Source organism: Alternaria postmessia (assembly GCF_024291825.1).
Source record: "Alternaria postmessia strain BMP 2775 chromosome Unknown scaffold_109, whole genome shotgun sequence".
Taxonomy (NCBI): domain Eukaryota; kingdom Fungi; phylum Ascomycota; class Dothideomycetes; order Pleosporales; family Pleosporaceae; genus Alternaria; species Alternaria postmessia.
Window position 1 is genome coordinate 65,981 of NW_026260182.1, and position 12,936 is coordinate 78,916.

Genomic DNA, 12,936 nt, shown 5'->3' on the forward strand with positions numbered 1-12,936 from the left:
AAGCTTCAATAGCTGAGGTTTGAGTCGTGAATCATGGTTACTGCCGAGGGAGTTGGAGGCTTGGCGATTAATGTGCCGACGGTTCGACTGCCGTGACTCCCCAGACGCACCCCGCATCTGAGCAAGGGTAGGTGCGCCCACTTTCCGAAACCCGAGAACGCGGTGCGCTTTGAACTACCTGCTCCTCTCCCACATTTCCGTTCTTCAGCCTTTGGATCATAATGTCTGTCGATATGGCGGTGACACCAACGAATGCGCGACCCTCCAAGCGTCAGCGGACTTCCGATGCCTCAATTGGTGCGCTTCAGTGTCAAGTCTGCCACCGGACATATGAACGTGCCGACCACTTGAACCGGCATCTGGACTCACGTGAGTACAATTCCTTATTAGTCGTCACTCAGCACTTTTCTAAACCTGCGCAGATCGCAATGAACGATCTTTCCAGTGCGAGGAGTGTCCTGCGGCGTTCAACCGGAGAGACTTATTGCTGAGGCATCAAGCAACGCATACGAAGAATGCTAAAGATGGACTTGTTGGCCCGAACCGTGTAGCAGAACGTGCCACAAAAGCCTGCAACTCGTGCGTAATATCAAAAGTCAAATGCGACAATGGCAGGCCCTGCAAACGGTGCCAAAAGAAGGGCCTATCATGTGTAACAAAGTTTTCCGATTCATCATCATTCACTCAGTCAACTACGAGTGAACAACCACCGCAAGTTTTCGCAACACCTGCGGATGATCAAGTTAACCCAAACGGATTTGACGACGACATACAGTTGAATGGCGTGTACCTCAATGAGGCTAGTGATGAAGCACAAGCTCTACTCGATCTCTACAACACCACCAGCTATGCCCAGCATACCATCCCGGCTTTCTTCGAGCAGATCATGGTTCCCGCACCAGACTTTATGGGTGTCGACTACATGCAAGCGCCTCCAGATCTGACGGCTTGGATGCCTGAGACCGACTGGCTTGGTCAAGTCGACATCTTTGGCAACGACTTCACTCCGACTGTCAGTCAAATGCTAGAAGCGCCAGTGTCGCAGGTGACTGCCCTGCCTGCAGCCACGCCGCCGGCTAATACAGATGTTTCTCTTGAGAAGATTGATAGTGACTCCGCAAGAAGGCGCCATGCAGTCTTCAAACAGTCTGCCTGGTAAATCACACTGACCGATAACCCGATCGGTGCTGACTCGCGTTAGGTTCTGGATTCCCGAGCGTAATCAGCATGCTTTCAGTGAGCACGAAAACATCGCTCTGGATGAGCGCAACGTGGATCTTGCTTCGTCACCACATATGCCGTATGCATCCAACGTTGTGATTCCAGATCAGTTATCGTCAGCAGCCCGCGATCGCATCTTCCAACTAGTCTCCAAGACTGCACAAAGCCAGATCACGATTCCGTCCTTTCCTTCGGCAGAGTGCGTCGACAAGCTGATCAAGGTCGGGATTGCGAAAAGAACGGAGACCGATGCCTGGATCCATCCATACACGTTCGAGAGCGAAACCGCCCGACCGGAGTATCTTACTGCCTTGGTGGCGGCTGGGTGTGTATGTTTTGGCGTGCTATCGGTGAGCAGGACAGGCTTGGCGTTACAAGAGATCGTTAGAGTCGCGTTGAACAGGTTGGTGAGTCAAACAAAGAACCAGATCTGATTTTATAGCGGGCAAAATCTGATATGCGCTCAGTCTGAGAACGACAACAGTGTGATTCGCGATTTGGAATATCTCCAAGCTTCGATGCTATGGCTTGACATCGGAGCATTCTGTGGGTATAGAAGGAAGATGGAAATTGCTGAGAGCAGTTTGCAGTCTCTTGTCACGGTGAGACGCTCCGATGTGATTGTGTAACAAGGACTGACTATATAGGCACTGCGGCGTGCCGGCAGGTTTGATCACATCCGCTATCCCGCAATAACACCATCTGCCCAGGATAGTGACGAGGAACTACAGACAAAATGGAAGCGATGGGTGGAGCAAGAATCATACAAGAGGTACCACAAACGTATCACACCCTGTCCGCTCGGTATCTAATCCAGACAGGTTGGTATACCACCTGTTCGAGCACGATATCCACATGACCATGGCTAAGCACCGCCCGCCGCTGATCACTTATGCTGAACTCACGCTTATATTGCCTGCGTCAAAGACGCTTTGGCTAGCACCTTCAGCAGAGACATGGCGAATACGCTATCTCGAGATGGATATCGTCGCCAGCCGTCCCTCGCTTCAAACCCATCTCAAGGACGAGGCCGCCATACTCTGCCTTCCTGTGGATATTGATGCGCAAGTTGCTCGTTCGTCCTACCTTCATGGCATTGCTGCTCAGATCTGGGAGTACGCACAGCAGTCCGCCCTAATGCACGAGGACAGTGACCCCTCTTCACAGCTCTGGGCCCGATCGCGTCAGGAGAAACTGTGAGTACAAGTCCTCGCATAGCTAATAATGCTGACGTTGCTCGGCAGATACCACTACTTGCAACGCGAAGACCTCTTGCCTGGCAACTCTCCAGCTGTCACCTGTCTGTTCCACCAATTTTTGCAGATGTACTTGCATGTCAATCTCGATTTGATCACCCGATTTGCAGGCAAATGCGGCGAAAGCGCTGCCAATAGCGCGTACACTCACCTCTCACCCTGGAGCCAAACTAAGGAAGCCAGGATCGCGATCTGTCATGCTGGACAGGTAGTACGAGCCGCTCGACATATTCCGCCCTACCAGATTCGTGGTCCTGATTCTTTCATGCTGTATCACGCCATCATGGTTCTTTGGACTTACAGCATGATGATGCGAGACCGAGCGAAGAAGACTGGTACCACAACGCCGATGCGTGCTCAACCAAGTTCGTTTCTGAGCAAGGTCATCTACCTCGACGATGCTGCATCGGAAAACCAGACTTCTATTCATTCCTTTATTCTTATGAACAGCGGCATACCGTGCCTGCGCATCATCTCTACACATCAACCAGTAGCATCGGAGTCTGGAGTGGCTGATCGGCCCGAAATCTGCAACCTCAAGTACCCTTCACAGGTCATGAAGGTCGGCGTCAGGCTTCTCGACACAACACATCCTGATGTGGACCGCGAGACTGGACCGCCTCTTGTGCGCGCGCTGTGCGGACTTATGGAAGAGCTTGGAGGCCTTCGATGAGAGAACTTGGCATTCATGATGAAAGTCTTACTACTGAGCGAATATTGGCGACATGCACGGCTAATTTGTGAGATCCGGCACCTCCTGCCCCTGCATATATGGCACACACGCCTCGTAGATCTTCTTGAACCCTGGATAGTTCGCGATCCTCGCGAACACGCTTTCATCAACCGTCCTCGCCGCATGCAATGATCCAGCAAGGAAGAAGTCTGTCGCACTCGGCCTCGCTCCCAATACAAACTGCCCTTCTTTCTCGTTTGTCAGGAGCAACTGCTCAACGGTGCGTATATCGTCTTCAACCTTGCGCCACGCCAACTCTTCCTTCTCGCTATCCAGCAGCTCCTCGAGCTTGCATCCCATAGCAGCTTCGCGCGTTCGTCGGAAGTACTCCTGCGATCGAGGTGACAGGATGCTCACCTCACGTGGTATGATTGAGTCGCGGAATATGGGACCTATCACCTTACGTGATTTAGATTCGATATCGCGGCCAAGCTCGGAGGTCAAGGGAATTGGTCGATCTGGATATGTTGCTTCCAGAAATTGGGCGATGAGGGTCGAATCCATGGTGTAGGTGTTCGTCGGGATGTGGTAGATGGCTGGGACTGTGTACTTGGAACCCGTAGAGGACTCGGCGGGGTGGATGCCGCTAAGGTAATGTTAGAAGACCTCTTAGAGCGTTCCCTTGGAACCAAGCAGACGAGGCGACGGGAAGCAGACTCACAGTCCTTTAAGTGTTGGTTCGATATCTGGAAACTCAATAAAGATCGTCTTGTATGGAATGCGCTTGTAGTTGAGCATGAGACGAATGCGCCATACTGCGGGTGAGAAACAGACACCTTTGGTGCATGCTAGGTCGTATAGAACGATTTCGGGCTCTACCTGCGCAGCCATTTTGAACGCTGGTGTAGATCGATCCGCTGATGTAGATGACTGATACGTGCTGTTTGCTTGTATGCGAAAAGAGGTCTTCAGTCGGTGCAGACTATGGAGATGAATGGCGGCCTGATGTTGCAGGCTGACTGCGGGTGGCCTCAGCCTTGGTGGGGTGAGAAGAACAGGTAAGCACGTACGTTGGCAGCGGTTGCCTGATCAGCAGTCATGACGAGGGTACATCTTCGCCGTCATGATTCAGTTGCTTGCAGAGAAAACATCACGGTTTGCGAAGGATGCACGAGGCCAAGAAGAGCAGGAGGAAGTAGATTTTCGAGAAACAAACGACAGCGAATATCGCCTTAGCCGAGGACTAGATCAACATCCTCACGTTCAAGCTGTTGCCAGTCCTGTTTTCTAACATAGCCAGCAGCCCTTCGATAGGCGATATCGTTCTCCCATTCTATCCAAAGGACGTTGACTACCTCGTTGACGCGGAACGGCTTTTCAGCGCGTTCAGCTTCATGATTCCAAGTTTTGCTGTCAACGCGAGTCATACTGACAGCGACGATTTCTATCTTGGGCAGACTTTTATCCGCAGTGTCTGCAACTATATCCATATTCCGCTTTTCTTTCATGATTGTGTGCATATCGAAGTGATCATGAGGGGCGTCGTGGCCCGATGAAGGCGTGATCTTTGCGAAAGGAAACAGTTTCAGCTGCTCTTTAGAATGCAGGTGAAGTGCACCAACTGAGTTTCCACTCGAACAATCACAGAGAGCGATGAGTTTGTTACTGTCATCATCTGTGTCGTCCCTGTTTCCACTAGGCTTTTGCCCAAGAACAAAACTCCGCTGTGTTCGACTGAACAAGTAAGGTGTTTGTTCGGGCATTGAAGCCACTGTTGCGCTTGAGATTTCTGGGACTGGAAACGGAAAGTACCAATCGTTGGTTGGACCGTGGTTCTTGTTGTGGATCATGTTTTGATGGCGATACACACGGCCTCCACAACCGGCTGGAAAGATGCGTGGCTCTCCCTTGTACGTACCTTCCTCGCTCTCCATTTCTACCGCTGTCCAACCAGGTAACTCTATGGTTCCACTTTTCCATTCTTCGCGGTGCTCATACCAGTTGGAATGGATGCGCCGACGTTCAGACGTGCTCGTCGTAGGCGACGAAGCTGTGTACCACTCGACCATGGGATAAGTCTCCTCAATAGTGGCACATATATCATTTATCCTAGCCGCTTCTTCGCCAAGCTTCACCATTCCCTTCCATCCAACCCATGACCATGATGGCAATTGGCCCGCTGGCAGTTGATCTTGTCTTGGTCGGTCAGATAGCTCTCGACGCTCAAGTTCTATATGCGACCAGATCGGGGTCCATGCAAGCGCTCGATGGAAGAACATTTCCGGAATGCCGAAAAGGAAGCCGCCCTGGAAAGAACGACTAAGCACAGCTAGCATACCGGTTATTCCTGGTAGGGCATCTTCTGGGTATCGCAAGCTTTTGTTGTTGTAGTCGCCAATAATGTTTCCTACCGAGCTTAATTCTGGAAATCCATCGAGGCTTTCCACGAGTCGTGGCTCGATGTACGTTTCTATCTCTGCACCTGGTGTGAGGTCTTCGTGAGACTGCCGGTGCTGACACTCCCAGTGTGCTGACTTTTTTAGGAAAACCAGCTTTCTCTTTGCCAGCCGATGTTCTTGGTAGGTCCATCCTCGCGAGAAGTATGGGGTACCTCCGTGGACTAGAGAAAATATGTCGGTGCTGCGAACAATAATCTTGCGCGATCCAAATGGAAAGACTTTCTGCTCCAACGCTCTGGATTCAGATATACCGTTCAAGCCCGATATGCCTTCTCTAGCATCTCCGTCGGTAGTGATGATGGTCAGTGTAGCACTGGCGTAGATCGAACCCATCATTGTAAGCTGACGCGCAGTTTCCGTAGGATTGTCGTGACCTATGCACAAGGCGTCCACCCATAGATATCGTTCATCTAGGTTCTTCGTTACAAACATAGCATGTGCAAGCGTGGGAGGGATCCGCGATGCTATGTCTGGGCTCTGGAATGCATGAGTCTCTCGAAGTCTCGCACTAAGCTCTGCGTCCATCTTGAGACCGAGACGGTCTCCGTATGTATAACTCAACGCAACAAAATTGACTTGTTCTTTTCCAGGAACTACGCACTCCAGTTCGACGTCCACAAGCCACGCTGGTGTAGTCTTCCAGATTCTCATGGGGTTGTCGCATCTGCTTCCATGTGACGTTAGACAATCAGACTTCCATTGCTTGATTTTAGTCAGATCAACCCAGTCAGGGTCCAGTATGTCGCCTTTCGCGAAGTCTTCTGTGCCGTTGGCACTCGGGGAGAGTAAGAGCTCCCAAACCACCCCCAGCTTCTCTACCGATTCAGTCATTGTTACCTCTCCAAGACTCTGTCCGCAGCGAAATCCCATGTCCTTCGGGGCCGGTCGATTATAATGCCTCGATGGCGTCTGACAGTGTTCTGTGAACTTCTGGACCAGCAATGTGTGTTCGCTACATTGAAGTGCGCCTTGCGATTGGAAAGTCGAGATATCGATAGGCTCCTTTCGCAACCCTTGAAACATCTCGAGCAGGGCACTACAGAGATCGCATGGCATAGTGCGCTCGGAATTTGCCATTATTACTTTGGGGATCTGGAAGGACGGAAAAATAGTTGTCGAGGTGCAGCACCATGGCGGGGTAGCGCCAGGCTTATCACCTTTGTCAGGCGCCCAGCTCTCTGCAAGTTCAGCCGCTGGTCCGCATAGCCAAACACTTCCAGTGCCTGTATATCATGTCCTAACAAAGTCCAGGCTGCCCTTCCCGTCCCTTTGCAACCTTCCTCTCATATGCCTCGCCTGATTCTCCATCTCACTCCATCTTCCGACTCTCAAGCCTTCATGTTCCCATCCTCGCATGCGGGTGAAAAGAGGCACTAACGTCGTGCTCTTCCACAGCCCTTGCTTGTCGCCTCTGCTCAATACGATACTGGCTACCAATAAGACAACGCTCATAAGTACCACTACGCCGGGTAGAATGAGCCAAGGCCAGCTCACTCGGATATAGGTCTCTTCGCGATACGAAATCCCAAATACCCGCGTGGCATTGTCATTTTCGCGGATCCTGTTGGTCATCGAAGTTGCGATATTGTCGAAAGTTTGCGACATGTCCGAGTGCGTGTATAGCACTCGTCCTACGGCATCTTGTTCGATCGTTGTGAAGAAATCTGTCGCAAGCCAATCCGCCAGCATGTTGTGCTCTACCGCGTTGACCACGAATGTTCCGTTTGGTCCATCGAAATCTGTATTCTCTCCCACCTCAAAGCGACCCATACGAATACCGGCGTCATTGAGGGTAGATCCGGAAGGAGACTTCAAGGGCCAGGTTCGTATTTGTGGTGTAAGAATCTCGCCTTTGGTGACCTTGACACCGGAGTAGCGTTTCGCACACCATGACAGTCGACATTCATACGCTTCAGGACGTGTGTACCTCCGCCATGTTTCGCCGAAACGCGTAACGCCGGCAAGAACAAGCAAGTCTGTGAGGTTTCCATGCTCCTTGATGAAGTTGTGGCTTCCTGCTTTCGCAGTAGCATTCAGAAGTGGTCCAAACTCGCCAACGGCGTTAGAGCCGTATTGGCCAGACACCGCCAGCCCTGACGGTAACGTATAATTGCAGTTCCCGATAAGGGCTAGGTTAGGTTGTTTGTCTTCTGTGCAGCTCACGTCCATTTGATCTGTGACGTTGTTACACGAACTGCAGATCCCTAAAGTGTAGAAGGTTGGCCATGTGCAATTTGCAGTGGTACAACCAAACGTCATGGGGGAATTCAGGGTGTAAAGGCCATTCTGGACGGCGCCTTGCATGGCAATGTCCGCATTGAGGTCCTGGCTATTCCTTAAGTACCCAGTGATACCCGTGTCGTAAACCTGCGATGCAGAGATGAAAGCCGATGCCGGATCCGTCAAGTCTGGCACGGTTCGAAGTGGGAAAGACAGAATCTGTTGCGCGAAAGGATCCGAAGCTAGCGCGAGAATCGTCAAAACCGAGGCCCAAAACGCCCATACAGCTCCACCGCTTTGACGTGTGAAAGCTTCCTTTGAGCCAAGGCGTATGAGAAGGTTCAAAGCTCCCAGTGGACCGCGGCTAGCGTCGTCAAAGACCTGTATGTCCTGTAATCGATGAGGCGCGCTTTCGAAATACAGCCATTTGAGTTGCGATATGCACGCTGCAACTGCAAGCAGGAGACTTGCCTTCGATATTGTAGCGAGAGTCGAGATCAGAGCGTTGGGCGAGATGACAGAGTGCCACGAGGATAGGGGATCTCCCTGCACTACACATAGTGTAATGACGATGGCGATGAAGCATGCGCAGCTCAGAAGTACGCTACCAAGCTCCCACCACCACCAGTCGTTGAGCACATCCGCCCAAGAGCCTTCTTTTCGCTTTTGCGGAGAATTGAAAGAGGTGTCAGGCTTCAAGCTCGAGGCATCGAAGTCATGGGTAGCAGACGATAGTAGTGTATGCTGATGGAAAACGGACTCTTGTTTGCCGTGCAGCGGCACTTCGAATGATTCATGGTTCTGAAAACTGGCTCCTCTTGAGATGGGAGACACATATGGCTGGATATAGGTGCTCGTATCATGGCGATGTGATCCAAGGTGTTCCACATCGCTCGAGGTCGATGGACTTCTGTACGGCTCGGTGGGCTCGGAGAACTCCTCGCTTCTGTTCGGTAGGTGCTCGTAGTGGGAAGGCCTAAATGTCATAATCGATCTTGACAGCTGTCTTCCTTCGATTTTGGACGAGAGAAGAATCTAGTAGGGAGTTGTGAGAATGCTGGAAAACATATGAGATATCGAGCACCACATTGGGGGCGATGTTTAGCTTCTGCATCAGATTGCTTATGGTTACCCACTGTGCCACGAATACACTGTCGCGGTATGGGCTAATGCCATTTTGGGCAACCTCTCGCTCATAACCCTGAGTAGATACTCAAAGTTTGCATGGATGCGCATGGAATGATGAATGGATTAAAGGCTGCGAATTCCGATCGAAGCTTGCAAGCGCATTTTCTGGAAACAGTCTTGGGCTCGCTTTTGAACGCAAGGCTTCACCGCATTGTGGCCTTGCGCAAAAGCGTCAAAGTATGCTCCTCCACTCTCCAAAAATATCCGGTAAGCGCTGGGTACGTGCCGCGCTCAGCGCTTGCGGCTTGCTCTCGAACATCATTGCGACAGATCTTACACCGCGTCTCCAGTAAATACAGCATGAGGGACTGCATCTCTGAGTTACCCGGCGAACGGAATTAGTGTCGCAATTTGGCTGCCCTGCCCTCTTGAAACAAGGCGTTCACCGCGTAACCCGAACTTGCTCGCTCAGCTGCACTCTGGATTGTGCAGGCAAACGTAAGTGGGGTACACAGCTAAGACGTTTGACGCGCTGGCTCGCACCCCTCCAAGCTGATCGCGGTCGCTTCGCCCCGGGGACACCTGGCACGAACATCGTCTCTCAAGCACGCGTCCTTTCTCTCTTTTCGCGCTACCGCCATCGGAAAGAGTGCGTTTTGTGTGAGAAACGAGCACTGGACATCAACAGCTCCCCTGCAATGTAGGCCTGCGGCTGCCGTCTTCCAGCAGCATGAGATTGCGACCAGCGAAATTTCGACGTGAGCTTCCACACTTAGGATAAGCTTGTGATCAGAAGCCATGTTCTCTTCGCAGCAAAGTTCCCAGCAACTTAAGCCCGACCCGTCCCCACCTCCGGGAACGCTGCCCTGCGAATTAGTGAACGGCGCACCGGTGGATTGGTCAGGTCGTGGAACGTCACATGTTGACTACGAGAAAGATGAAAGAGTGCCATTGGTAGAAGGTCGCTTTCTAGGACATGGAGTACACGGTGGGGTTTACGAAACGGAAATAGCAAGCAACGGGATTCGACTAGCATGGAAGCGCAAATACGTCCGACGCAAGATCAGACAAATCGAACGTCGAGAAATTGAGATCATCAAACGGCTCAGTCATCCGCACATTATACGCCTTATAGGAACATATACTCGCGGGCCGGTCCTCGGCCTTCTACTATGGCCTGTCGCTACTTGCGATCTTGCAACGCTATTAGAAGACGCAGATTGGCTGCGGAAACGCACAACAGATGGAAACTGGGAAGCCAGCAACGCTATGGTATCAGTTTTCTCCGAAGGTCACGATCACGACCGAGAGCCCGCTTTCGTGTCTCTAGGTTTTATAGGCAGTGACAGTCAGCAAACATTAAATAGCACGATCACATATCTCGAGAAGACAATCGGTTGTATAGCGAGTGCTGTCTCGTATTTGCACAGCTCCGGTATCAAACACAAGGACTTGAAACCATCGAATGTAGTTCTGTCAGCCGACGGCCTTTGGGTAACTGACTTCGGCTCTGCAACTGACTTTTCCACTCTGTCGTCGAGTCTTACGGAGAACGGCGAGCGTGGCACGCCGAAATACTTTAGCCCCGAGGTCGCAAGCTACGACCCGAGCGGCTCTTCTTCAGACATCTTCGCGATGGGGTGCGTCTTCCTCGAGATCATCACGTTGTGCATGGGCTATTCACTCGAAACCACACAAACACTACGCGCGCAAGGGAAGATAAATCGTTTCAGGCGAATCTCGACAGGATTATACATTGGTTCGATACTGAGGAGAACATGTGCCGAAGACCAGCAGATGAGCACTTAGTCGGCTTGATCCGGCATATGATGAGGCCGGATGCGAAAGATCGACCAAGAGCATCTCACGTAGAAGAGCAGATCGCTCTCATCGGCGGGCTTGCAAAGGCTACAGGTGGATCGGAGTTCTCCCAGCCATGTTGTGGGCTTGGCATGTTTCTGCCAGAACCAGATAGTCCAGGTGAAGTGGCGAATGCCGCGAAGACTTTTAAGACGACTTTTAAGATAATTCATGGCAACACTCACGTGGAAAGTCAAAAGATAGGCTGGCATCATGTTAAGTATTTTGTTGATGTTCAGTATCCAAAGTTAGTGGAAAGGGTTCACCTCTACGCGGTAAGTGCCGACCCATTGGCCTATGTTCCTTTACTTATAGGTGATTTAGCATCGAAGCTTCAACCAAACTTACTTCGTTCTGGATGGGCCGCCTTTCGAGCTTGCCTTCGAGATCTACGGCTCGTTTGAGATGAGCGCATATATTGTTCTACGCGAAGGCTGGATATGGGTTCATCCAAATGCCCAGCGTGTGCCTAATGGGCCAGCTAGGCGTATGCTCCCTTTGGAATGGTCCTTGGTGTTGAAGACGGGTGGTGGTCAATGCAACGACATCTTTATCATAGGCAAATCTTCTTGAATGGTGATATTCGCACATTTACACTACAGTAAAGAACTGCGAAGCCCTGCAGAATGCTGCAGTTGTTAGATGCAGCCATGAGTGAGTCGAGCACACTATACTATATAATCTTTCTAGGATTCTTCATACTGTACGTATTCTAAGAGAGGCAGAATTGGCACTAGAATAACACAGTTTGACTTCGTACGATGACTTGGGCGGCCACACGGTAATGAAGAAGCGACGTTGACTACCCAGCGGATGTACATACATGCATTGCGGTAGTGATGATCGCCCAACGTGAGCCAAAGCTCAGGAGTTTCTCTTCAATCTCCACTCCGACATACTCTGGAGCATTGTACGAATCTACCGAGGTGGAAGGTTGGGGTTGGGGTCCAGGCAACGACCGTCAGGCGGGCCGTTGGGAAAGTAGCAGGCATTGCAACCCCTCGGGATACAATCGTTAAGACTCCCGCAAGTTGTACCAGCGCAGAGGGCTGATTGCCTGATGAAAAGGTCATCTGCACTTCGCTTCTCACTCTGAGTGGAAGAAGACTTCTTTCCAATTTGCGGCTTCTCGCTGGGGTGTAAAAGAATTGTTTCGTCTGTGACAAGTCGTCCGTCAATGGTACCTTGTACCAAGGCAGATACTGACTCTGGTATCTCTGCATCGTTCGACCAGGCACTGAGCTGTTGCTTGCCGAACCATCGAACCTGCTCGGGATCCAGCTGACGGTAATCAATGACTTCGAGGTTGCCCGCGAAACTACGCAAGACACCGTCCGGTCCGACGCTAAGTGCTCCTGTAGCGTCTGTCTTGAGATCTTTCACGACCTCTGAAAACGGTCCCTCGACGTAACGATTTTCGGCAGAAGATCGTGATCGGTTAATTGCGCTGGCTCCAATCTTCGTTATCATGTTAGCATACATAGTGTTGCTGTAAATGGACTCCGACCTACAGTAGGAAGAATAGCAACGGCCAACGCCAGGTAGTTTTTGCCCAACATCTTGTATGTCTCGAGTGGTAGAGGATGCAACAGATGAGTCACTGTCGTTCCTGAGCTGGTGAGGACTTCTGCTTCGACGAGGCCTTTCCAGCCAGCTTTTATGCTCGAGTTTCCTTTCAACAATGTCTCCAAACCTCGCTTCAACAACCCTCAACTCGGGTCACTGAGATACTACATCTCAGACTGAAAGGGAGATGATTGACTAAATCAGCATTGGCAATTACCGCTCTAGGACGTTTCCCTCACTGTTTTTATTGATGCTTTGGATGCCTTACTTAACATATCGTGATAAGACCCGAGCAACTTCCAAGTAGGTGAATAGGTTTCCTTGGCCTTGTTGAGCAAATCCTTCACCTCATGTCATGCTATCAGTCATATCTTGGCTCCTGTTGGGCGTCCCACTGAGGCCACCTTGGCATCTTGTAACCAGGTGTATGTTACAAGCAACAAAAGGAACTCCACCCTTGATGAAGGAGTTGGCGCGGAACGCCAACCGACGACCACGTCAGAAGGTAACGATCAACGCGGGGCGCTGATCACGTGACTGACATCCCGCCAAG

At 51.2% G+C, this 12,936-nt stretch overlaps 5 protein-coding genes across 5 annotated transcripts; 2 read left to right on the top strand and 3 right to left on the bottom strand.

The window, feature by feature from the left end:
- Nucleotides 1-648: 648 nt before the first annotated feature.
- Nucleotides 649-3,150, top strand: J4E82_010049 (uncharacterized protein; the record flags this gene model as incomplete). The annotated part of the gene is made up of 7 exons (XM_051736265.1): nucleotides 649-652; nucleotides 717-1,155; nucleotides 1,202-1,628; nucleotides 1,689-1,823; nucleotides 1,869-1,993; nucleotides 2,043-2,417; nucleotides 2,466-3,150. The coding sequence occupies 7 exons, from the start codon at nucleotides 649-651 to the stop codon at nucleotides 3,148-3,150; spliced, it is 2,190 nt and encodes a 729-aa protein (XP_051584000.1).
- Nucleotides 3,151-3,210: 60 nt separating this feature from the next.
- Nucleotides 3,211-4,041, bottom strand: J4E82_010050 (uncharacterized protein; the record flags this gene model as incomplete). Its single annotated transcript, XM_051736266.1, has 2 exons — nucleotides 3,211-3,796; nucleotides 3,872-4,041. The coding sequence occupies 2 exons, from the start codon at nucleotides 4,039-4,041 to the stop codon at nucleotides 3,211-3,213; spliced, it is 756 nt and encodes a 251-aa protein (XP_051584001.1).
- A 341-nt stretch (nucleotides 4,042-4,382) lies between these two features.
- J4E82_010051 (uncharacterized protein) lies at nucleotides 4,383-6,686 on the bottom strand (the record flags this gene model as incomplete). The annotated part of the gene is made up of 1 exon (XM_051736267.1): nucleotides 4,383-6,686. The coding sequence occupies one exon, from the start codon at nucleotides 6,684-6,686 to the stop codon at nucleotides 4,383-4,385; it is 2,304 nt and encodes a 767-aa protein (XP_051584002.1).
- A 3,069-nt stretch (nucleotides 6,687-9,755) lies between these two features.
- Nucleotides 9,756-10,766, top strand: J4E82_010052 (uncharacterized protein; the record flags this gene model as incomplete). Its single annotated transcript, XM_051736268.1, has 1 exon — nucleotides 9,756-10,766. The coding sequence occupies one exon, from the start codon at nucleotides 9,756-9,758 to the stop codon at nucleotides 10,764-10,766; it is 1,011 nt and encodes a 336-aa protein (XP_051584003.1).
- Nucleotides 10,767-11,735: 969 nt separating this feature from the next.
- Nucleotides 11,736-12,299, bottom strand: J4E82_010053 (uncharacterized protein; the record flags this gene model as incomplete). Its single annotated transcript, XM_051736269.1, has 1 exon — nucleotides 11,736-12,299. The coding sequence occupies one exon, from the start codon at nucleotides 12,297-12,299 to the stop codon at nucleotides 11,736-11,738; it is 564 nt and encodes a 187-aa protein (XP_051584004.1).
- Between the last annotated feature and the right edge of the window lie 637 nt (nucleotides 12,300-12,936).